The sequence below is a fragment of the Mustela erminea genome, chromosome 12 (assembly GCF_009829155.1).
Source record: "Mustela erminea isolate mMusErm1 chromosome 12, mMusErm1.Pri, whole genome shotgun sequence".
Taxonomy (NCBI): domain Eukaryota; kingdom Metazoa; phylum Chordata; class Mammalia; order Carnivora; family Mustelidae; genus Mustela; species Mustela erminea.
In genome coordinates this window covers 47,399,845-47,421,874 of record NC_045625.1, presented here as the reverse complement: position 1 = coordinate 47,421,874, position 22,030 = coordinate 47,399,845, and the positions used below count along the sequence as shown (strand labels likewise).

Genomic DNA, 22,030 nt, shown 5'->3' with positions numbered 1-22,030 from the left:
GAGCCACGCATCAGGCTCCCTGCTCGTTGGGAGCCTGCTTCTCCCTCACTGTCTGCCCATTGTTCTATCTACTTGTACTCTCTCTGCATCTTTCTCTCTGTCAAATAAATAAATAAAAATCTTTAAAAAATTATTTTGTCATATGAGGCAACATTCAAATTCAGTGCACTAAAAAAGACATATTAAGTAATGATTCCAGTTTTCACTTGCATTTAGCAATCTGGATTGATTGTAAATGTTCAGGTACACCAAAATCATTATGTCCAATTTGAATTTTTTAATTTGCATATGTACTCCATATACTTCACTGTATACATGTAAAGAAATTATAAGTCACACATCAAATTTACTTATATACATAAGCATCAATAGCTTTAAAATATAACTATTACCTTAAAATTTTTAATCATTCTCGACCCTGAATTGGATAAACGTTACACTTTTTTTTATCTTAAAACACAGACAAAAATACAATATATAATGATATATACTGTGTCTCCCTTCTATTAAGTTTTCTTCAAAGTTGCAATTAAAGAAAAAACCAAAAAGATTCTGGAGGCAAGGATAATACTTAAAGAAAATAATACATGGTTGAGAAACCCATGCTCCAACCCAAGTAGAAAGTGTAGAAAGGAAATCAAAAAGAGAAGTAGAAAGTAAGGGAAATGTACAGAAATTGAAAACTCCTAAGTCCCCTACTTAAGCCTCACGCACAAGAGAAGATGTTCAGAGAAGCTAGAGCCACGGGTTCCAGACATGCCCACCACAGCCAGGACAACAGCATCTGCAGTATCCCCAATGGCCCTGCCCTGTTCATTCTTAGTGGCTCTGGTGGTGCTCAGCTGCCACTCCCTAGGCTCTCTGGGATGTGACCTGCCTCAGGACCATGGCCTGCTGCACTGGAGGGCCCTGATGCTCCTGCGACAAATAAGGAGACTGTCTGCTAGCTCCTGTGACAACTACACAAACCACTTTGGCTTCCCCCAGGAGGTGTTTGATGGCAAGGCGCTGCAGAAGGCTTATGCCCTCTGTCATCCATGTGACAAACCAGAAGACCTTCCACCTCTTCTGCACAGAGGCCTCACCTGCTCCCTGGAACATGTTCCTCCTGGAGGAATTGTGCTCGGGACTTTCTGAGCAGCTGGGCCACCTGGAAGCCTGTCCCCTGCAGGAGGCGGGGGTGGGAGAGCTGCCCCTGGTAAATGGGGACTCCATCCTGAGGAACTACTTCCAGAGAATCTCCCTCTATCTGCAAGAGAAGCAATACAGCCCTTGTGCCTGGGAGATGGTCCGAGCAGAGATCATGAAACCCTTGTATGCATCAACAGCTTTGCAAAGGAGACTAATGAGTGGGAAGTGACACCCATTTCAACATCGAAATGGTTCTCTCTGAATAATAATATCACACTCCCATTGTCCTGTAGTGTCAAGGACTCTCATTTCTGCTGTCATCATGACATGAACTGAATCACTTTGTCACATATGTTCAGGAGTATTAGGCAACATGAAGTCAACGTTACAAACACCTGTCACTTTCAGATGACCATGCGGATCTGCCTATTTAACTCTTTATTTATTTATTTTACATTTAAGTTATTTTTTATTGTATTATATTAGTTGTATCTTCCCTTTCTGGTTAAGAGAATTGTATATGTTTTATGTGTATTAAATTCTTTATTTTCTGATCATTAAATGTTGCTATAGAAAACTTCTTGTGTTTGTTTCTAATTGAAGCAGGAAACTAGTCTGATTACAACCTGATGAAAGAATGGACTGTACCACTCTCTCACTCATTACTTTGTTTTCACATTAGAAGTAATCGCATCGACTTCCTGGAAATCACTTTGCATGCTGTCGTCACAGGAAAGGCAGACTTCACAAGGCCAATGCTGTGTCTGTATCTTGGATTTTGTACAAAAACTAACCTTGGGACAAGAATTGTAGTGAAGTAATATCAGTTATGTTAAAGGGAAGAGTGAGAAGAAGGGAAAACATGAATTTTGTAAGTAGAAAAGGAAGCAGACATGTCAGGAAATAATATGAAAAGCACCAGATACATTCCACATCACACGGTAGACACCCAAGTGCGAATATTCTTTAGCAAATGGATCGTTCAGGGTCACCCGAGTGGCTCAGTAGATTAAGTGTCTGCCTTAGGTTCAGGTCAGGATGACGGGGTCCCGGATCAAACCCTGCGTCAAGTTCCATGTTCAGCTGGGAGTCTGCTTCTCCCTCTCACACTGTCCCTGATTGTGTTCACTGTCTCTCTCTCTCTGTGTCATATAAATAAATAAAATCTTTAAACAAAACAAAATAAATAAATCAAAAGAAACAACATGGATCCTTGATCCTGCCATTTACAAGCCATTCCATTCACAGAAAACCCAGGGAGGGAAGTGCTTGTTTGGGAAAAGAGTGTAGAATGAGAAATGGTGCCTCAAGCCTCCCCTGGTTAAGGGAGAAAAGAGCCACACTGCAAACAAAGGTGGAATGTCCCTCAGGCAGTAGTATAAGAGTGAATATTGGATAAGAGTCTATTTCAAAGCCAAGAAAGGCTTCAAGGAATTGCATCATAGCAAAGGGTGCATGGAAAGTGTCCATGAAGCTGGGAAGTAGAAGGGTTGGGACCAAGGGGACCGGCTGTTTTGACTGAATTACTCACCAGGAAACCACACTGGTGACAGAGGAAAGGCGAGGAACAGAACAGAAGCTAGTGACTATAGATAGAGTATACATCTGAGAGATTTACCTTCTTTGGGCTAATTGAACTTCCATGAAAAAATGAAAAAAATAATTGAAATGGTGGATGCCTTCTAATGTCTTCTAAGCCATGTAAAGCATATCTAAAGAAAAGCAAACAAAAATGAAAAGGCATGAAAAGTGTACGGGAACATTGTGCAAATGAAAACACGCTGTCCTATTGAAGACTCATGAACAGAAAGAACTGAAGATGAATGAGGGGACAGGGCACCGCCCACTGTTCCCCTGGCCATCAGAAGCCCTCAGGTGCAGCACCCAGCTGCTCTGTGGGGATCCTACTCGTTCCCCGTGGCAGCATCTCAGCTCTGGGCTGTGAGCTGCCTCCTGGCCCCGGGCAGCTTCACAGGGGGACCCACTGCTTCTGAACAGAGGAGGAGCATCAGTCCCTTCTCCGGAACCAGGGACACCTCCACTGGGACAGGGTGGGTGGCTGCCAGTTCCAGGAGGTCCACGCCAAGTCTGTCCTCCACGAGATGCTGCTGCGGAGCTTCACACTCTTCCTCACCTGAACCCGTCCCTGCTGGGGCAGCCAGAACACTGGAAACCTGCGCGGTACCTGCAATGGGAGTGGAAATGCCTCCCCTGGGTTTGAGGGCCCTGCCCTGGCCCTGAAGATGTGCTACCAGAAAATCCATCTCCATCTGAGACAGAAGAAACAGAGTGACTACCTTGGAATGCGTCTGAGTCAAAATCCGGAGACCCAACTCTTCCTCTTCAAATGCAGACATAAGGAAAGGGAAATGATAAAAAGGAAGAAAGCGGGAAAGGGACCTGGAAATTATACTCTTGACCTACAACACTAAGCCACATAGCCATGAGTTCCATCTTTCTAAATCCTCCTCTTTCTGCTTCAGCCATACAATGTGTTGAGTTAAGTTACTCAGCATTGTGGGTAAAATGTCTCTTTGGCAGGACTGTCCCTAAAGGCCTCCTTCCGCAGGACAGAGCTAGCTCAAGTTGTTCACGTGTTCACATATTGCAGGATCCTCTGGTTTCTGGATCAACACAGAACCTGTTGGAACGTTGTTCCTGATGTCACAGCTGCAGCAACAAGAACAAACCAACAGCCCCCAAATGCAAGAAGACAGAAAACAACAACTCTTCTTAGATCCACTCACAGCTGAGGTCCCAGGGCCAGTCTCATCTGCAGTACCAGGAGAAAAAGGAGCTCTCAGACAATCACACTGGCCAGGAGAAGGCACTGTTAGGAACTTGAACTATTACAGAAGCCTGGCTCAAGGCTCTGTGTGCTTCCACTGGACAGCTACACTGTCCAGGCCTCCCTAGTTGGTGGAGCCCACAGTTTTTTTGAGTTGAACCTTCGGAATCTCCACTAGTCACCCTCTGTGAAGAGCAGAGGGACATCTACTGGCTTTGCCAGCAGAGAGAGGGTCAAGCAATCACTCTAGAATAGTCTGAGGCTACCTTCACAGTGCTAGTGGCCAAAGGGATCTGTGTCCAGGAGACTGCAGGAGGAAAGTCAGGAAGAGGGGACAGCAGACTTCCCACTGGAGATGCAGGGCTGAGTCTGGACTCTCCAACAATGCACATCCTGGAGACATTAAATCGAAATGTGTCTTCCGTATTTGGAAATCGAGGCACAGTGCTGAAAGTCCTTCCGTCTGACATGAAAGTGGAATGAGAAGATGCCCTAAAGCTTCAGAGAATCTTTGACATTTAAGGCTGAGAAGGAGAAGGGGAGCCTGTCAAGGGCACAGCGATGGGGCAGCCAGTGGAGGTGGGACACCACCAGGGAAGAATGATCTCCAGGAAGTGTGGCAGAAGGGAAGATTCAGAATTTCCCAAGAGGAACCTCAGGCAGGAATTATCCCATGGGCTACAGGACTGTGCCCTGCATCTGGAATTCTGCTTCCATCTCCTTGTCTATCATGAGAACCTCACTGGAGCTCTCTGCAGCTCAGCTTCCCCAGATGTAAAGTGAGGTGGAAATATTCCTAGAGCTGTTGTAATAATGAAGTGGCACATTCCAAACATCTAGTATCTTCCACTGAGTGAGAGTTTAACAAATGGGGATTAAATTCTCATGTTTTCCCTAAAAAAAGTGATCTTCTCTTAGCCTTTTCCGTATAACTGACTGCAAAGGGCTGATCCTCCAAAATATCGTTGTGAAAAAAAAATAAAATAAAATACCCATTCAAAACAGGTGACCTATCCATTGAATGTAATTAGTTACACAGTAATGTAATATGTATACATATACACTGTGCCTATGTCCGCATACTGCATATGTTCTGGTACAGCACATGTCCCCTTCCTCCACGCCCTCCGAGATCCCATCCTGTCACTCTCCAATTGCAGAGTTTCCCTCTCCCCCAGTGGAGAAACCTCCTGTGAGCTCCCCTCCCCCCTCCCTCCTCAGGAGCCTCTCCTGCCCATTCACACAGCTGCTTCCTTTTCCTTTGTGGTTTCTGTCTAGCCCTTTTACTTCCAATTACAAAGCCACAAAGAAGAACACAAGTTGTTTGAAACTCCCAGGTTTTTTGAAACTCTCCTAGCAGAAGCCAAAAGAAAATTTGTTTTCTTTTCTCCTGGTGACTATTGTTGACCTGAGGGAATGTCCCCACTGCAGTGATGTCACAGTGGCAGGAGCAGAGAGGAGATAGGAGCAGGAGGCTGCTGTTGTGTGGCCCGTCACAGTCTTTACAGGGGAGGCTGCCAGCGAGGGGTCAAGGTGGGCTAGACAGTGACCAGGTGTGCACATGGGTTTGTGTTGTATGCAGAAGTCTGTCCCCTGGTGGGAGATTTTCTTCCAGAGGAAGCAAAGAAACACAAACAAACACAATCAAAAACTTCCTGGAATGAATAGACTCTGCTAGTGTTAGAAGCCATGAACTTCAACAAAAATACTTTTTTTTTCCTTTTTCTTTTTTCTTTCTTTCTTTCTTCTTTCCTTCTTTCTTTCTTTCTTTCTTTCTTTCTTTCTTTCTTTCTTTCTTTCTTTCTTTCTTTCTTTCTTTCTTTCTTTTTTTTTTTTTCAAAAACAGCAGATAGATTCCTAGTAAAAGTGAGCAGAAGGTCCAGAGTTTTTCCTGATTCTTCTGGCTCTGGAGCTTCAAGGTCTCTCCCACAATTCAGCATCCCCCCACCAGAGGGAACACTAGTCCAGTTGCTTCCAACAATGTAACAAGTAGTTCTAGAGTTGGGCACAAGGCTTCAACAAGCCATGGGCGGTCTTGTGGACGTTGCTTTTCTTTGAGCCTTATTTTGATGTGGGCTTTGGAAATAAATACAAATAAATTCTACATAATCATTTAATTATTCAAAACTTATTCATTGCATCAAGAATCCTATCTGGTATAAATAAAAAAATATTTTGAGAATAACTTGATGAGTATCTAGCAGCAAGTGAAGTTAAAAATCATTTTCTTATTGAGGCCATACTAAAATATGGTACAAGAAAAACAAACATCCAATAAATAATTGAATAATTCATTGGCTGTTAGCAATTTGGAATGATTCTCATTATCTAAGGACACCGATATTATTATATCTTTCTACAAATTCTTAATTAGCATTGTACTTTTATATTTCCATTTAAGTAAGAAAAAATTGAGAAGTCATTCATCATATTTAGATATCCAGTAAAGAATCAATAGCTTAAAATATAGCTCTCAGACTATGGACTCTGAAAAACAATCTGAGGGGTTTGAAGTGGCGGGGAGGTAGGAGCTTGGGGAACCAGATGGTGGGTATTACTGAGGGCATGGATTGCATGGAGCACTGGGTGTGGTGAAAAAATAATGAATACTGTTTTTCTGAAAATAAATTAATTAATTAAAAAAATATAGCTCTCAGTTGAAATTTTTGTCCATCTTAACACTGAATTAAATAAACAGTAAAATGAACACTTTCTTTTCTAATCTATTAAGCAGAGCTATACATACATAACTATATAGACTGTAGATCCATGTTACCAAGTTTTGTTGGAAGGTTCAAATACATAAATATTCAAAAGACTGTGACAGGAGGCAGCAATAGGAAAAACGGTTGAGAAACCCACGCTCTACAACCCAGGAGAAAGTGTAGAAAGGAAAGGAAAAGGAGAAGTAGAAAGAAAGGGAAACGTTCAGAAATCGAAAACTCCTGTGTCCCCTACTTAAGTTACACGCACAGGAGAAGATGTTCAGAGGAGCTAGAGCCACGGTTCTCAGACGTGCCCACCCCAGCCAGGCCAACAGCATCAGTAGGATCCCAGATGGCCCTGTCCTGCTCCTTCTTGGTGGCCCTGTTGGTGCTCAGCTGCCACTCCCTCGGCTCTCTGGAATGTGACCTGCCTCAGAACCACGGCCTGCTGCACTGGAGGGCCCTGATGCTCCTGCGACAAATGAGGAGACTGTCTGCTAGCTCCTGTGACAGGTACACAAACAACTTTGGCTTCCCGCAGGAGGTGTTTGACGGCAAGGTGCTACAGAAGGCTCAAGCCCTCTCTGTCGTCCATGTGACGAACCAGAAGACCTTCCACCTCTTCTGCACAGAGGCCTCACCTGCTCCTTGGAACACGACCCTCCTGGAGGAATTGTGCTCGGGACTTTCTGAGCAGCTGGATCGCCTGGCAGCCTGTCCTCTGCTGGAGGTGGGGGTGGGAGAGCTGCCCCTGGTGAACGGGGACTCCATCCTGAGGAACTACTTCCAGAGAATCTCCCTCTATCTGCAAGAGAAGCAATACAGCCCTTGTGCCTGGGAGATGGTCCGAGCAGAGATCATGAAACCCTTGTATGCATCAATAGCCTTACATAAGAGACTAAGGAGCGGGAAGTGACACCCCTTTCAACATGGAAATGATTCCTTCTGACTGATAACATCACACATTCTGGAGTTCTGCCATGTCAGAGATTCTCATTTCTGCTGTCGTGAAGACATGAACACAGTAATTTGTCACGTGTTTCCAGGACATGTCAACTCTACAAGCAGTAGTTGCTTACAGATGACCTTGCTCGTGTCTATTTATCTATTTAAATATTTATTTATGTAAATATTGATAAGATTCTGTTTTCATATAACATGATGTCCACCTTTACATAGCAGAATATAATAAAATATATTTATAATATGTAATCAGTTTATCATTTTTTCTTTATGGAACTTTAAGGACAAAAGGGTTTTCAAAGAGGCATACCAGGTCTGATTGTGTAACTCCATTGGAAATTGGACAGCAGAATGCATTTACCATCATAGTGCATTAACGTTGGAAATGACAACTGACTTTCTCTAAGACAACTTGCATGTTGACCTTGGGCTATAGGACATAATAAATACAGATCCTGATGTCTACCTCTTTGGTTGTAGGAATATATATATATATGGTTGCTGTAGGGATGGGATCTAAAAACATCCTCCTACTTAGTGTTTTAATGAAGAAGGAAAGGAAGTGACTTCTCTCACCTGCTGCCTGAGCAGAGAGGTAGAAGCACACAGGAAGTGCACACAGAAAATCTGCGGACCCCTCGACAGGTCACTAGCAGACATGGAGACACGTATGTCTGGTGTCGGGGGCAGGTGAGCTGGCAGTTGACAAGAAACGCTATGGTTGAGGTCCCCATCTAGCAGGCAAAGCCAGAAACAGAGGTGGTCACGCAGGAAGACTGTGCGTGTGAAAAACAAAGAAAACTTGATTCTGAGGCTCTTCAACCATTGAAGGGACAGGAGAGACGAGCCACAAAGGAGACGGTGGACTCTTGGCCATACAGCACAGGGTAAGAGAGGATGCTGGTGAGTGTCTTTAAGGAAGTAAATGTGCTTCAAAGACCATCAGTGGATTCCTGGAAGATGTGGATTGAAACTGCCTGTGATGTCAGAAACACAGATGCCTTTGCTGACCTTCCTGAGAGTCAGTTTGGTGGAATGCATAAGCAGAGACCACCCTGGAGCGGGTGGGAGCATGAATAAGAGAAGTCAGTGCATCTGTCTTGGAGAAGAATATTGCATGGGACCTCGGAATAATGAGGTTCATTATTCTGGGCATGGTTTGCCCTTTTATGTCATTTCTTTTTTCCTGAGTGATTTCATGGATTCGATGTTCTGCAAATCATGTTAATATGTTTAATGTTGTATTTATTTTTCATCATGACTGAACTACTGACGATGGTTTATCCTGTCTTGGTTCTTACTTCCTTGCACATCAGTGAGCCATTTGGCTTTAAGAATTCACTTGGCAGGAATAGATAACTCATTCAATCCTTCATCAAATTATCTATTATGACAGATAAAATCATGTTTCCCAGAATTATCAGCTTAATTATTAGGTTCCCTACGTCCTCCTTGTGACACTGTTTCCTACAGCAGCATAATACCCCATTGCTGTTTTTTAGAGAGTTTGATGTGGTAAGAATTTTTCTCTGTTGCTTGCTGCTAGTATTTCCTCACGTTTGGAATACCACAATGTTTGGTGGATATCCACATCACGAGATTCTCATGCACATAAACAGTGACAGACTTTCTTCAAAAATAAAGGTGGGAAGCCCGGTTAAGCATTCTCTCTCCTAATATTTAGAGCAATGAAAAATCATTGGTCCAATCAGCTGAAAATACATGAATCATGGAAATCCATGGAGCAATAGTGAGTTGTGCATAATTCAGGAGTAAAAGCAGGTTTAACAATTTTGACAAAATAGCATGAATATTCACTGAACTCATGCACTGAAAGGCACCTAGCAGTGCATCTTCCGTACGGAATGGCTAAATATGGTAGCGATGGTCTTATCTTAATTCTGACAGCTATGTATGAGAATATTGTTTGACTCCTCCTCCAAAATCTTGGGAACAGTGTGGCCTACACTGCAGTACCCAACTTGCAAAGGAGGAAGCCTCCCAAACTGGAATTCTGTTGTGAATTCTCGAGAAGGCTGACCCATTCATCCCCCATTGCCAAGAAGGGTTTTTATTTTTCACCAGTGCTTTCTGCAAACACCTAGAGTTGAGAATAAATATCTAGTTGGAAGTGCAGAAGAACGTGCTATTTCCTTAACTTCTGGCACCCACCCTCATTCCAGAACACACTCCCCTGTCCTAACAGTTACCTTCCTTGCCAAGGCAGAAGTCCCCACAGCCCCTTGGCATTCACTCTCTTGACCTCTCAGCCTGTTCACACAACAGCTTTCTGTTTTGCTGTCATCTCAGCTTAAAGGTTTTCCTAGGAGCAGCACAAGAAAGCAAGTAGAAAGCAAAAATGCAATGAAATCTCTAGGTTTTGCAGAGCCACTTGCTAGAGAAGCTTTGCTCACATTTCCATCCAGTGTGATGGAATAGCAACTGTGGCTGAAAGGAAACAGAAAGCAGAACAGTTTGAAGGGTAGTAGCCTAGTGCAGCCCCCTCTTTGGGAGGCCGCCCCCTGGTGGCCAAATGTGACAAGGATGGTGTCCAAAATGGGACCCCTTCCTGAGGATGTCACTTCCAGCTGCAAAAAGCCTACTTGTGGACACCCAGAGATTCTAATGCTGTCATAAACCCATTTCCTTACTCTGTCTATGACAAAGAATAAGTCTTGTCCTGAAAATCCCTATCGCCATAGTTGGTTTCAATCCCAGTGTTATTGATTATTAAATACTGGAAAGTGTTGCAGAACGAAGCAGCAAAGGCCAAATGCAGGGGCGAGGGGAATGAACATCCCTGCCAACATTTTTTAAAGATTTTATTTCTTTATTTGAGAGAGACAGAGAGGCAGAGCCTCAGAGTGGGGAAGGTCAGGTAGCAGTACACTCCCCACTAAGCAGATAGCCTAATGTAGGACTCGATCCTAGGACCATGAGATGATGACCTGAGCTCAAGGCTGATGCTTAAAGGACTGAGCCAGCCAGGCGCCCCAACCCCAACCAACTTGCTACTCCCAGGCATTGCTATTCAGCCTGCCAGGGGAGGTAGAGGAGGCAGGGCTCAGGGTTGGGTGCCCAGGGACAGGCTGGGAGACTCACCCTGCACTACTGGCCACACACAGCCAAGGTTTGGCAGCTTCAGGAACCAGAGTGCCCACTTGCCCTCCCTCACCCTCCCTGTCAGCTGATTCCTGTGCTGTGGAGCTCAAGGCCCCCAGATGTCTGGTCCTACACAGAAACATGCTAATTCCAGGGCCCCTCAGCAAAGAATCCCAGAGCTCAACTGTGCCTGTGTTGGAGCACTGCCTAAGTTCTCGTTACACGAGGAGTAGGACACCCCTTTGCTCAGAAAACCACAGCTGACTCTGGAAACATGAAAGTGTTGGAAGTCAGCAACAGTGTGGGAACCTGGAAGGAGAGTGGAAATGGGGAAGTGTCCACTGGTTTAGTGACTTATCCTCAGGAGGTGGAACAGTAGGACAGTAGGGCAGCATCGAGTCAACTGTCTCTCTGGGTCCTTCCCCAGACTGAGACGCTTCAAGTGGACGCTGGGAGCACAGAGTTCTTCTAGGCAGATGTGGCCCATGGTAGTGTCCCCACCACGGGTGACCCTGACAGGACAGCAGCCTGCAATGTGTTTGAAGAAGGAGGGTCAGTCTAGTGCCAGCCGCAAACATAGATCTCACTGGCAGAAAAATCTAATGTCTTTTGAAGTCTGTAATTGTGATGCCACCCACTTTGGCTTTCTTTTTCAGTGTTCCTCTGGCTATTCGAGGTCTTTTCTGGTTCCATTTAAATTGTAAGATTCTTTGTTCCATTTCTTTGAAAAAAATGGATGGGCTTTTGATAGGGATTGCATCAAATGTGTCGATTGCTTTGGGTAGTGTAGATATTTTCACAATATTTGTTCTTCCAATCCATGAGCATGGAACATTTTTCCATTTCCTTGTGTCTTCCTCAGTTTCTTTCATGAGTACTTTATAGTATTCAATATGAATTCTTTGCCTCTTTGAGTAAGTATATTCCTAGGTATCTTATGGTTTTGGGCGCAATTGTAAATGGGATTGATTCCTTAATTTCTCTTACTTGTCCTGTTTTGGTGTAAAGAAATGCATGTGATTTCTGTGCATTGATTTTATATCCTGAGACATTACTGAATTCCTATACAAATTCTAGCAGATTTGGACTGGTGTTTTTTGGGTTTCCCACATATAGTATCATATCATCCGCAAAGAGTGATAGTTTGAGATCTTCTTTTCCAGTTTGGATGCCTTTAATTTCTTTTTGTTGCCTGATTGCTGAGGCTAGGACTTCTACTACTATGTTCAATAGCAGTGGTGGTAATGGACATCCCTGCTGTGTTCCCTGACCTTATTGGAAAAACTCTCCATTTTTCTCCACTGTGAATGATATTTGTGGTGGGTTTTTCATTAGATGGCTTTGATGATACTGAGGTATGTACCCTCTATCCCTACACTTTGAAGAATTTTGAACAGGAAAGGATGCTTTACTTTGTCCAATGCTTTTTCAGCATCTATTGGGAGTATCATATGGTTCTTTTTCTTTCTTTTAGTAATGTATTGTATCACATAATGTAGTGTATCACATTGATTTATTTGCGGATGTTGAACCAACCTTGCAGCTCAGGATTAAATCCCACTTGGTCATGGAAAATCATTCTTTTAATGTACTGTTGGATCCTATTGGCTATTGTTTTGGTGAGAATTTTCGCATCTGTGTTCATCAAGGATATTGGTCTGCAATTCTTTTTGATGGGATCCTTGTCTGGTTTTGGGATCAAGGTTATGCTGGCCTCATAAAATGAGTTTGGAAGTTTTCCTTCCATTTCTATTTTTGGAGCAGTTTCAGGAGACTAGGAATGAGTTCTTCTTTAAATGTTTCTAGAATTCCCTTGGGAAGCCGTCTGGCCCTGGGCTCTTGTTTGTTTGGAGAGTTTTTGATGACTGCTTCAATCTCATTACTGGTTATGGGTCTGTTCAGGTTTTCTCCTTCTTCCTGGTTCAGTTGTGGTAGTTGATATGTCTCTGGGAATGTATCCATTTCTTCCAGATTGTCAAATCTGGAAGATTGTCAAATTTTCAAATCTGCTGGAGTATAGTTGCTCATAATATGTTCTTATAATTGTTTGTATTTCTTTCGTGTTGGTTGTGATCTCTTCTCTTTCCATTCATGATTTAATTTATTTGGTTCCTTTTTGTTTTCTTTTTGATCAGTCTGGCCCAGGGGGTTATCAATTTTATTCATTCTTTGAAAGAACCAGCTCCTGGTTTCATCGATTTGTTCGATTTTTTTTTTTTTTTTTGGTGTCTATTTCATTGATTTCTGCTCTGGATCTTTATTACTTCTCTTCTCCTGCTGGGGTTAGGCTTTCCTTGTTGTTCTTTCTCCAGGTCCTTTATATGTAGGGTTAGGTTGTGTATGTGAGACCTTTCTTGTTTCTTGAGAAAGTTTGTCCTCTCAGGACTGCCTTTGCTGTGTCCCCCAGATTTTGAACCATTCTGTTTTCATCATTTGTTTCCATTAATTTTTTCAATTCTTCTTTAATTTCCCGGTTGACCCATTCATTCTTAAGATGGATGCACTTTAGTCTCCATGTATTTGGGTTCTTTCCGAATTTCATCTTGTGATGGAGTTCTAGCTTCAGAGCATTGTGGTGTGAAAGTAATCAGGGAATGATCTCAATCTTTTGATACCAGTTGAGACCTGATTTAGGACCCAGAATGTGATGTATTCTGGAGAATGTTCCATGTGCACTGGAGGAGAATGTGTTTTCTTTTGCTTTGAGATGGAATGTTCTGAATATATCTGTTATGTCCCTCCGGTTCAGTGTGTCACTTAAGGCCTTTATTTCCTTGTTGATCTTTTGCTTGGATGATCTGTCCATTTCAGTGAGGGGAGTTTTAAGTCCCCTACTATTATTGTATTCTTGTCGCTGTGTTTCTTTGATTTTGTTATTAATTGATTTATAAAATTGGCTGCTCCCATGTTAGGGGCATAGATACATCCAATTGTTAGATATTCTTGTTGGAAAAACCCTTGGAGTATGATATAGTGTCCTTCCTCATCTCTTATTAGAGTCTTTGTCTTGAAATCTAATTGATCTGATATAAGGATTGCCACCCCAGTTTTCTTTTGATGTCTATTAGCATGGTAAATTATTTTCCACCCCCTCACTTTAAATCTGGAGGTGTCTTTGGGTCTCAAATGAGTTTCTTGTAGGCAGCATATTGATGGGTATTGATTTTTTACCCATTTTGATACCCTGTGTCTTTTGCTTGGGGCATTTAGCTCATTTACATTCAGGGTAACTATTGAGAGATATGAATTTAGTGCCACTGTATTTCCTGTAAGGTGACTCTTACTTTGTATTGTCTCTGTTTCTTTCTGGTCTACTACTTTTGGGCTCTCTCTTTGCTTAGAGGACCCCTTTCAATATTTCCTGTAGAGCTGTTTTGGTGTTTACAAATTGTTTTCCTTTTTGTTTGTCCTGGAAGTTTTTTTTTAATCTCTCCTTCTATTTTCAATGATAGCCTAGCTGGATATAGTATTTTTGGCTGCATGTTCTTCTCCTTGAGTGCTCTGAATATATCACACCAGTTCTTTCTGGCCTGCCAGGTCTCTGTGGATAAGTCTGTTGCCAATCTAATATTTTTACCATTGTATGTTACAGACATCCTGTCCCTTGCTGCTTTCAGGATTTTCTCTTGTCACTAAGACTTGTAAATTTTAGTATTAGCTGATGGGGTGTGGACCTATTCTTATTGGTTTTGAGGGAAGTTCTCTGTGCCTCCGGGATTTTGATGCTTGTTCCCTTTGCCATATTAGGGAAATTCTCTACAATATTTCTCTCCAATTTACCTTCTGCTCCCCTCTCTCTTTCTTCTTCTTCTGGAATCCCAATTATTCTAATGTTGTTTGGTCTTATGGTGTCACTTATCTCTCGAATTCTCCCCTCGTGGTCTATCATTGTTTGTCTCTCTTTTGCTCAGCTTCTTTCGTCTCTGTCATCTGGTCTTCTATATCACTAATTCTCTCCTCTGCCTCATTTATCCTAGCAGTAAGAGCTTCTAGTTTTTATTGTACCTCATTAATAGCTTTTTTAATTTCAACTTGGTTAGATTTTAGTTTTTTATTTCTCAGAAAGGGCCTTTATTTCTGCAGACAGGGTTTCTCTAATATCTTCCATGTCTTTTTTGAGGCCTGCTGGCACCTTGACAATCAAAATTCTGAACTCTAGATCTGACATATTACAAAAGTCCATATTGATTAGGTCCCTAGCCTTCAGTACTGCCTCGTTTGTTTGTTTATTTGTTTGTTTTGTTTTGTTTTGTTTTTTTGCAGTGCATTTTCCCACTTTGTCCTTTTATCCAGATAAGAATATATGAAGGGTGACAAGGACCCCAGGAAAATGTGCTCTAACTAAATCAGAAGAAACCCAAATCATGGGGGGTAGAAATGGGGTACAAAGAGTTCCGATAAAAAAATTAAATAAAGAAAAATATATGTATATATATTAGATTGGTGACTAGAACAGAGTCATCCACTTGAAGTTGGAAGTATTTTAGTCTCTTAAAAGACACTATCTCCCAAAATTTTAAAGAATGAATAAAATACACACACACACACACACACACACACACACACACTAAGAGTAAACATGATGTAGGTATGGAATATGACTATAAAGAGGAAACTTTTTAAAAAGAATTTCTAAAAAAGGAGTTTATAAGATAAGTGGAGAGACTTTGCTCAGGCTGGAGAGTAGAACAAAGACCTGTGCTAGATTCAGGGTATATTTTGAGCTATTAGAAGAAGTTGTAACCCAAAATTTTTTAAAAGAAAAATCCGTATGTGTATACAAACAATAAAGGTAGATACAATGAAGGATAAAATATGACTATAATAATGAAGGTTCAAAAAAGTTTTTTTTCAAGAAAGGTATTGTTGAGATAAACTGGTTTAAAAGTTAAAAGAGGAAAGGGTAAAGGTTAAAAAAAAATTTAGCTTAAGAAAAAAATAAAATTCAAAAGAATTAATTAACTTTACAAGACTAAGAATCATGGGGAGAAAGCCATGAATTCCATGCTTTACTTGCTCCTCCTCTGGAATTCTGCTGTTCTTCTTGGTAGTGAACTCAGTCTTGGCTGAATTTTTTGCTGATCTTCTGGGGGAGGGGCCTGTTGTAGTGATTCTCAAGTGTGTTTGCCCAAGGTGGAATTGCACCACCCTTACCAGGGGCCGGGCTAAGTAATCCGCTGGGGTTCCCCTTTGGAGCTTTTGTTCCCTGAACACTTTCCATAGAGTTCTGGAGGATGGCATGAAAATGGTGGCCTCCGAATCTCTGGCCCAGAGGAGCTGAGAGTTCGGAGCACTCCTCAGTGCACCCTTGGAGAAAAGTGCTCAATCATTTGCATCTCCCTGGCCTATAGCCCCGCTTTGAGCTCCCCCAGCCTGTGACCAAGCCACACTGGCACACAGCCCCGCCTGTAGTCTCCAAACCCAGGAGATCCCTGCGCTCTTCTGGGGATCTCCCAGCACCTTGTGGGGTCCGTGCTCACAGAGAAGGGGTCTGCCAATGCCACGGATCACAGCTTAAGGTAACTCCGAGTTCAGAGCTCATTTCTCAGCTCAGTCTCTGTAACTGGCTTCCTGGCTCTAATACCTGGGAGCTATGTGACGCTCAAAGAAACCCAACCCTTCTTGAACCCCTCAGGATGTGAGACCATGCTATCCCCGCCTGGGCTTCACCCCGGCTTACCATCTGGAGTGATGTCCCTCAGTGGAACAGACTTTTAGTTTATTTTTTTAACTTCTTTTTTTTTCATTTATTTATTTTCAGCATAAGAGTATCATTATTTTATCACCACACCCAGTGCTCCATGCATTCCAGGCCCTCTATAATACCCAACACCTAATACCCTGACCTCCACCCCCCCCCCGCCACTTCAAACCCTTCAGATTGTTTTTCAGAGTCCATAGTCTCACATGATTCACCTCCCCTTCCAATTTACCCCAACCCCCTTCTAACTCCCCATGTCCTCCATGCTTTTTGTTATGCTCCACAAATAAGTGACTTCTAAAAGTTCTGATTTTGTGCTCTATTGATCCACTGCTTGCAGGGAGCCAGATCATCCCCCTGCGGTCTATTTTTCCATCACTTTAAATTCACTTCTCCACAGATCCCACATTTAAGAAAGTGGTTGATTTTCTGTTTCTAGAATTGCTGTTCTTCTTCAATCTTCTGTTAGAGTGTAGCTGTTTGGAATGGGTGGATAAACTATCTAGCTGATCTCCTGCTACCTGATGTCATCTCAGCCTGTTACTTCTCTGCCATCTTGACTCCTCCCCACTATCATGACTGTTTAAAAGGGATCCTGACAACTTGTCTTAGGAACTTCAAGTCAGTCCTGCATCCTCCCACACCACCTGTTGCCACACACAACCACAGTCAACAAGCATTTGGCATCTACGGTGCAATCCAGAGTCCTTGATCCCTCACCCTCTCTACCTGACTGACTTCATGCCATGGACTCTCCTGGTTCTTGAGTCCTCTGTCCATTTCTATTCCTCACATGTTTTAACAGCTGCTTCCAGACCAGCCATTATCTCACAACTCCTTTGTGTTCCACCTTGGATATTGGTTTGATCTGAAACATTCTAAATCCAGGTTTCTTTTTCTCTCCAAACAGCTGCAGAAATAAGCGGGATCCAAATGGGGTTAACGAGAAGACAGAGGTAATGGTTTCAAGGATCTCAGAAGGGTTAGACTGCAGTTAGCTTTAGTGGTGTCATTTGAAAGATCCTCATCATTATTCTAATCCAGGTGCAGAGCAGAATCATGTAGGATCTTTCAGTTCCCCTTGTCTTCATATTGGATTTCTCAGGCAACCTTTTCCAGGCCTGAGTGGACTTAACAGGTAGGTAGAGCTCTCAGGCAGGGTGAGGATCCTGTCTCCTTCCAGAGAGGGTGATCAGCTGAGTCCTGGTCGCCAATCTCTTGTGAGCTGGTTGGTGTGACTCCTCTCATCTCTCCTCAGAGCCAAGTACCTGTGGATTGAACAAAAGGAAAATGAGGTGGCTCCTCTTGTAGAGCTGAGGGCCTCATGGGGACTCAAGAGTTGGTCTTGTGGGATCCTCTGGCCGAGGCAGTCACTTTCCTGACTTGCAATAACTCAGTACAGCTTTCATTCTCCCCGTCTGCTGGAGCTGCTCATCCCAATGTTGCTGCATCAAATTTGCTGACGTACACTCTGCCATTTTCTCAGCGGACAGGCCACTCTTTCAGTTTTGTCATGTTCAGACAGAACAGTTGTCTTCCCCCCTCCCCCACACACAGCTGCCACGTTTTCCTTTCAAGGAAAGGTGACATGAGAAACAGAAAAACTGATGTCTTAAAAATGAAAGAGAAATGCGAGGCAGCCCCTTGGCCCTCCTCTTCCTTCCTTCTATGTGATCCTCGTGATGACGTAGAACATGATCAGGACCAGCAAGTGAGAGCATGTCCAGTAAAGCATGTGGAAATATTAAGCTATTCAAATTCTCTTTGCTGTTGTTACTTAAGTTGAAAATGCAACACCGTGAATAAGGAAAGGCAACAAGATGGTTTGTCCCTGACACCATCGCCTGGGCCTCACCCCCCCACATTCTGCGCACCAGACAGATGGCCAGATGAAGCTGCCGACTGGAAACACACAGTCTGAATGAGCCAGTGAAGGTCATCAGTTTCTGTGCTGAAAGTTTCTCCTGAGAGACCCAGTCAGTGAAATCCCTGTGCTGAGCTCAGAAAGTTTTGACGTAACAAGTGTTCCCTAGCTTCAGGAAAATCTGAACCATGGGGGATCCTGGGTGGCTCAGTTGGTTGAGGATGATTCTAACTCTAACTTTGGGGCTTGATGTCAGACTGGATTTGAACCCTATGTTGTGCTTACTTTAAAAAAAATGTGGGTGAGGGGCACGTGGGTGGCTCAGTGGGTTAAAGCATCTGCCTTTGTCTCAGGTCATGATCCCAAGGTCCTGGGATCGATTCTTGCATTGGGCTCTCTGCTCAGCAGGGAGACTGCTTCCCTTCCTCTTTCTCTGCCTGCCTCTCTGCCTACGAAATAAATAAAATCTTAAAAAAAAAATGTGGGTGGAGCTTACCTTAAAACAATAAAAAAAAAAAGAAAATTAGGAGCTGTGATGGCACAATAAATGTATTCCCTTATTCAAGGTGAAAGGATTATAATTGACCTTCTCTCTACTTGGAGAAAACAAACGTTCACCTTCAGCATCTGGGGGCTGTTGACACCTTTGATACCTGGTCAGGAGAGGAGGAGGTGAGCACTGAGAGGGTCCCGGACACAAACACTCCAGGGGCAAAGGCAAGGGCAAGGATCTAGGGGGAGTAAGTGCTTTCCTAACAAGGAAACCAGCCCCTGCACATCAGGGGAATCTAGAGTCCTCAGGACATGGCCAGCCTGTCTTCAGGAGTGAGTCCAGGAGAGCCAGGTGGAGGACACTCAGTCACTGCAGAGTAAAGAGGTTAGTAGAGGTGATTAACTACCTTGTCAGTGAGGTGCCCATCATCTGGAATTAGAACCTTGACACCTCCTCTTCCCAAACAAGAACAAGGCTTCCAGCTGGGGGCACTTGCAATGCCCTGGAGCGCTCTAACAAAACCGTGTTATTTATTGTTGTTCACTGGTTTTAGTGGATATTACATAAGGAACAATGGCACAGAATTAGAGGACACAAATTGTCCTCAAGATCAGTGTGAGAAATCTAGGAATAACAGGAATCCTTTAGGATTGGAGGAGTTTCTCTTCATCATTTCCTGGGTCTCAGTCTTACCTGGAGAGGTGATCTTTCTTACTGGTAAGCTGCCAGTGGTGTCTTGTGGCCATTGCTGATGTCTGAGGCCTGTTGTGATGCAGGCTTTAGAAATGAAAACACAAATACATTAAATTTTATGATTTAGCTCTACAAAACTCATTCAACACCTCAGTAGTTATCTAGTGTTAAACAGAAAAACATTTTGACAATACCTTCCAGAGTACGTAGTAGCAGGTGAAGTTAAAGATGAGGTTGTCGTGGTGCCTAGGGGGCTCAGTCAGTTGGGCGGCCGCTTTCAGCTCAGGTCATGATCCCAGGGTGCTGGGATGGAGCCTCGCATCAGGCTCCCTGCTCGTTAGGAGCCTGCTTCTCCCTCACTGTCTGCCTGCTGCTCTACTTGTACTCTCTCTGCATCTTTCGCTCTGTCAAATAAATAAAAATCTTAAAAAAATTATTTTGTAATATGAGGCAACATTCAAATTCAGTACACTAAAAAACACATGTTAAGTAAATAATTCCAGTTTTCATTTGCATTTAGCAAGCTGGATTGATTGTAAATGTTCAGGTACACCAAAATCATTATGTCCTTTTAGAAATTGTTAATTTGCATATGTACTCCATATACTTCACTGTATACATGTAAAGAAATTATAAGTCACTCATCAAGTTTACTTATATACATAAGCATCAATAGCTTTAAAATATAACTATTAGCTTAAAATTTTTAGTCATTCTGGACCCCGATTTCGATAAACGTTATACTTTTTTTTTTAATCTTGAAGCACAGACAAAAATACATTAAATAATGATATATACTGTGTCTCCCTGCTATTAAGTTTTCTTGGAAATTTCCATTAAAAAACATCCAAAAAGATTCTGAAGGCAAGGATAATACTTAAAGAAAATAATACATAGTTGAAAAACCCATTCTACAGACCCAAGTAGAAAATGTAGAAAGGAAAGCAAAAAGAGAAGTAGAAAGTAAGGGAAACGTTCAGAAATTAAAAACTTCTATATCCCCTACTTAAGCCTCACGCACAATAGAAGATGTTCAGAGAAGCTAGAGCCACGGGTCCTAGACGTACCCACCCCAGCCAGGACAACAGCACCTGCAGGATCCCCAATGGCCCTGCCCTGCTCCTTCTTGGTGGCCCTGGTGGTGCTCAGCTGCCACTCCCTCAGCCCTCTGGGATGTGTCCTGCCTCAGGACCACAGCCTGCTGAACTGGAGGGCCCTGATGCTCCTGCAACAAATGAGGAGACTGTCTGCTAGCTCCTGTGACAACTACACAAACGACTTTGGCTTTCCCCAGGAGGTGTTTGACGGCAAGCAGCTGCAGAAGGCTCAAGCCCTCTCTGTCATCCATGTGACGAACCAGAAGACCTTCCACCTCTTCTGCACAGAGGCCTCACCTGCTTCCTGGAACACGACCCTCCTGGAGGAATTGTGCTCGGGACTTTCTGAGCAGCTGGGCCACCTGGAAGCCTGTCCCCTGCAGGAGGCGGGGGTGGGAGAGATGCCCCTGGTGACTGGGGACTCCATCCTGAGGAACTACTTCCAGAGAATCTCCCTCTATCTGCAAGAGAAGCAATACAGCCCTTGTGCCTGGGAGATGGTCCGAGCAGAGATCATGAAACCCTTGTATGCATCGACAGTCTTGCATAAGAGATTGTGGAGCAGGAAGTGACACCCCTTTCAAGATGGAAATGATTCTCTCTGAAGAATACTATCACACTCCCATGTGTCCTGTAGTGTCAAAGACTCTCATTTCTGCTGTCATCATGACATGAACTGAATCAATTTGTCACATGTATTCAGGAGTATTAAGCAACTTGAAGTCAACGTTACAAACACCTGTCGCCTTCAGATGACCATGCTGATCTGCCTATTTAGCTATTTATTGATTTCACTATTTATAAGATTTGTTATTTCTTATTGTATTATATTAGTTGTACCTACCCTTTGTGATTAAGAGAATTGTATATGTTTTACGTATATTAAATTCTTTATTTTCTGTTCATTAAATGTTTCTATAGAAAACTTCTGGCGTTTGTTTCTTATTGAAGCAGGAAACAAGTCTGATTACACCCTGATGAAAGAACGGATTGTACCACTCTCTCACTCGTTATTTCGTTTTCACATTAGAAGTAATCGCATCGACTTCCTGGAAGTCACTTTGCATGCTGTCGTCACGGGAAAGGCAGACTTCACAAGTCCAATGCTGTGTCTGTATCTTGGATTTTGTAGAAAAAATAACCATGGAACAATAATTGTAGTGAACTAATATCAGTTATGTTAAAGAGAAGAGTGAGAAGAAGAGATAATATGAATTCTGTAAGTAGAAAAGGAAGCAGACCTGTGAGGAAAAAAATGAAAAGCACCGGATATGTTCTACATCACACTGGTAGACCCCCAAGTATGAATATTCTTTACAAAATGGATCGTTCAGGGGCACCCGTGGTTGAGTTGGTTAAGTGTCTGCCTTAGGCTTCAGTCATGATGCTGGGGCGTGGGATCAAGCCCTGTGTCGAGCTCCCTGTTCAGCTGGGAGTCTGCTTCTCCCTCTCACACTCCCCCTGCTTGTGCTCCCTGTCTCTCTCTGTGTGTC

At 43.0% G+C, this 22,030-nt stretch overlaps 2 protein-coding genes, 1 long non-coding RNA gene and 1 pseudogene across 3 annotated transcripts; 3 read left to right on the top strand and 1 right to left on the bottom strand.

Moving 5' to 3' along the window:
- Positions 1 to 60: 60 nt before the first annotated feature.
- On the bottom strand, positions 61 to 3,858 carry LOC116570241. The gene is made up of 3 exons (XR_004277343.1): positions 3,641 to 3,858; positions 2,750 to 2,843; positions 61 to 97 (listed from the first exon to the last, which is right to left on the bottom strand). It is a non-coding gene; the product is annotated as an uncharacterized LOC116570241 (long non-coding RNA).
- On the top strand, positions 757 to 1,360 carry LOC116570220 (annotated as a pseudogene).
- A 3,082-nt stretch (positions 3,859 to 6,940) lies between the features above and the next one.
- Positions 6,941 to 7,704, top strand: LOC116570236 (interferon alpha-1/2-like). The gene has a single exon (XM_032307005.1). The coding sequence runs from the start codon at positions 6,977 to 6,979 to the stop codon at positions 7,538 to 7,540; it is 564 nt and encodes a 187-aa protein (XP_032162896.1). The 5' UTR covers positions 6,941 to 6,976; the 3' UTR covers positions 7,541 to 7,704.
- Positions 7,705 to 20,498: 12,794 nt separating this feature from the next.
- LOC116570226 (interferon alpha-1/2-like) lies at positions 20,499 to 21,313 on the top strand. The gene has a single exon (XM_032306996.1). The coding sequence runs from the start codon at positions 20,546 to 20,548 to the stop codon at positions 21,107 to 21,109; it is 564 nt and encodes a 187-aa protein (XP_032162887.1). The 5' UTR covers positions 20,499 to 20,545; the 3' UTR covers positions 21,110 to 21,313.
- Positions 21,314 to 22,030: the final 717 nt, after the last annotated feature.